At 38.2% G+C, this 1,467-nt stretch overlaps 1 protein-coding gene across 2 annotated transcripts in view; it reads right to left on the bottom strand.

Annotated features, from left to right (window-relative positions):
* Positions 1-669, bottom strand: part of nup54 (nucleoporin 54) — an 11,145-nt gene extending 10,476 nt beyond the window's left edge. For both annotated transcript variants that reach the window (XM_017407883.3, XM_017407884.3), the window contains exon 1: positions 555-669. In XM_017407883.3, the coding sequence (XP_017263372.1) occupies positions 555-597 (43 nt within the window). In that variant the 5' untranslated portion in view covers positions 598-669. The remainder of the gene's footprint in view (positions 1-554) is intronic.
* Positions 670-1,467: the final 798 nt, after the last annotated feature.

The following is a 1,467-nucleotide window of genomic DNA, read 5'->3' as shown; positions in this document are numbered from 1 at the left end:
GCACTCATGTGACAAGAGTGGCCCCTCAGTGAGTCAGACAAACAAGGATTCTAACGAGCCTCCTTTGTTAGGAGAGTGAGAACAATTTGCAAGCAATCCAGCTTACATCACATCTCAGCTTTAAAAGCTCAACTCCACACTATTTCTGAATTGAGAAAGCTCCTCGGATGAGAAGCGAAACGTCTTCAGCTACAGAATAGAAGTCCAGTTTTTTTTTTTTTTTTAAACTTTTTTTGAATTTAGCAGAGGAGTCGTATCGCTGTTACGGGTGGTTTTGTTTTGGACTAAAACGTGCACAAGTAACAAAACGAGTTACCATATATCCGACTAATTAAGGGCATTGGTGTAAAAAGACTGTACATGTCCATAAGTTAGTCGATTTATACGAGACCATCAGTGAGGGGCTGATCAACAACAGTTTAGCTTGACATTAGCGCAGCATATTACCGCATATTATAAATACATTCCTCTCACAGTAATGTCACTTATGATTAATGTCCGACATATCTTCCGTCTTACTGAAAATGCAAAATATAAGTCAATAATGCCCTTACTTGCCGCTGTGTTACTCGTGGCGCCGCCAAAACTGAACGCCATGTTGACGACCGTCTCTGCCAAGTGTTCTTCTTCTACGCCTCCTTTCTCCCCGCTCCCTTAAAAAATATAAACCAGCGCGCTACCGCCACCTGGTGTCCGGAATACAGAATGCTACCGCTGTGAGACTCAGCTAAGACAGTAACTAAAAGTAACTAAAGTTGATTTTAATAATAATAATAATAATAAAGTGATTGTTAAATAGTAAATAGATGAAAAAACATAATTTCATGATAAAATTACTGAAAGATCATCTTAATATGAGCATTTTCCGGTAAGTTTTAAAGAAATCAGTGCTGTCAGTACAGCATTGAAACAAGTGAACCTCGTTCTATGATGAATCCTACCTTCAAGCAAAGCTGTCAAGGTGTGACAGCTTGAAAGGAGCAGCCCCCTGCAGGTTTTAAATTTGATGACATGAAAGTCTGAGTTGAAATCTGAGACTTTTATGTTCATTTTAAAAGTACCATGTAACCAGTGAGATAATAAAACAGCCAACTGACCTTAGAAAACATAAAAATGGATATAATTCGGTCATTTCTACAGATATTGAGTTAGGTAGTAACAGAATAAATCACAACAAAACTCACCATGCACAATCTTTTAGTCAACTGTTTGCATGTTAGTAAAATATCTCATGAACCACTAATCCTCTCAGAAAATAATCATTACATGCACGTCTACAGCTGCTTAACTTTTGGAGTCAGTCTAATTCAAGAGTGCTGTTGCAGCCAACTGACCTTAGAAAACTCAAAAATGGCTCCAATTCAGTCATTTTTCCAGATATTGAACCAAAATCTCACACGGTAGTAGCTGAGACTCATTCACAACACATGCTCTGAGCTGGATATCTCAAAAAGGGGACAAGACACA

This window comes from Kryptolebias marmoratus, linkage group LG14 (assembly GCF_001649575.2).
Source record: "Kryptolebias marmoratus isolate JLee-2015 linkage group LG14, ASM164957v2, whole genome shotgun sequence".
NCBI classification, from domain to species: domain Eukaryota; kingdom Metazoa; phylum Chordata; class Actinopteri; order Cyprinodontiformes; family Rivulidae; genus Kryptolebias; species Kryptolebias marmoratus.
Note: the sequence above shows the minus strand (reverse complement) of the source record. Positions and strands in the feature narration are given on the sequence as shown.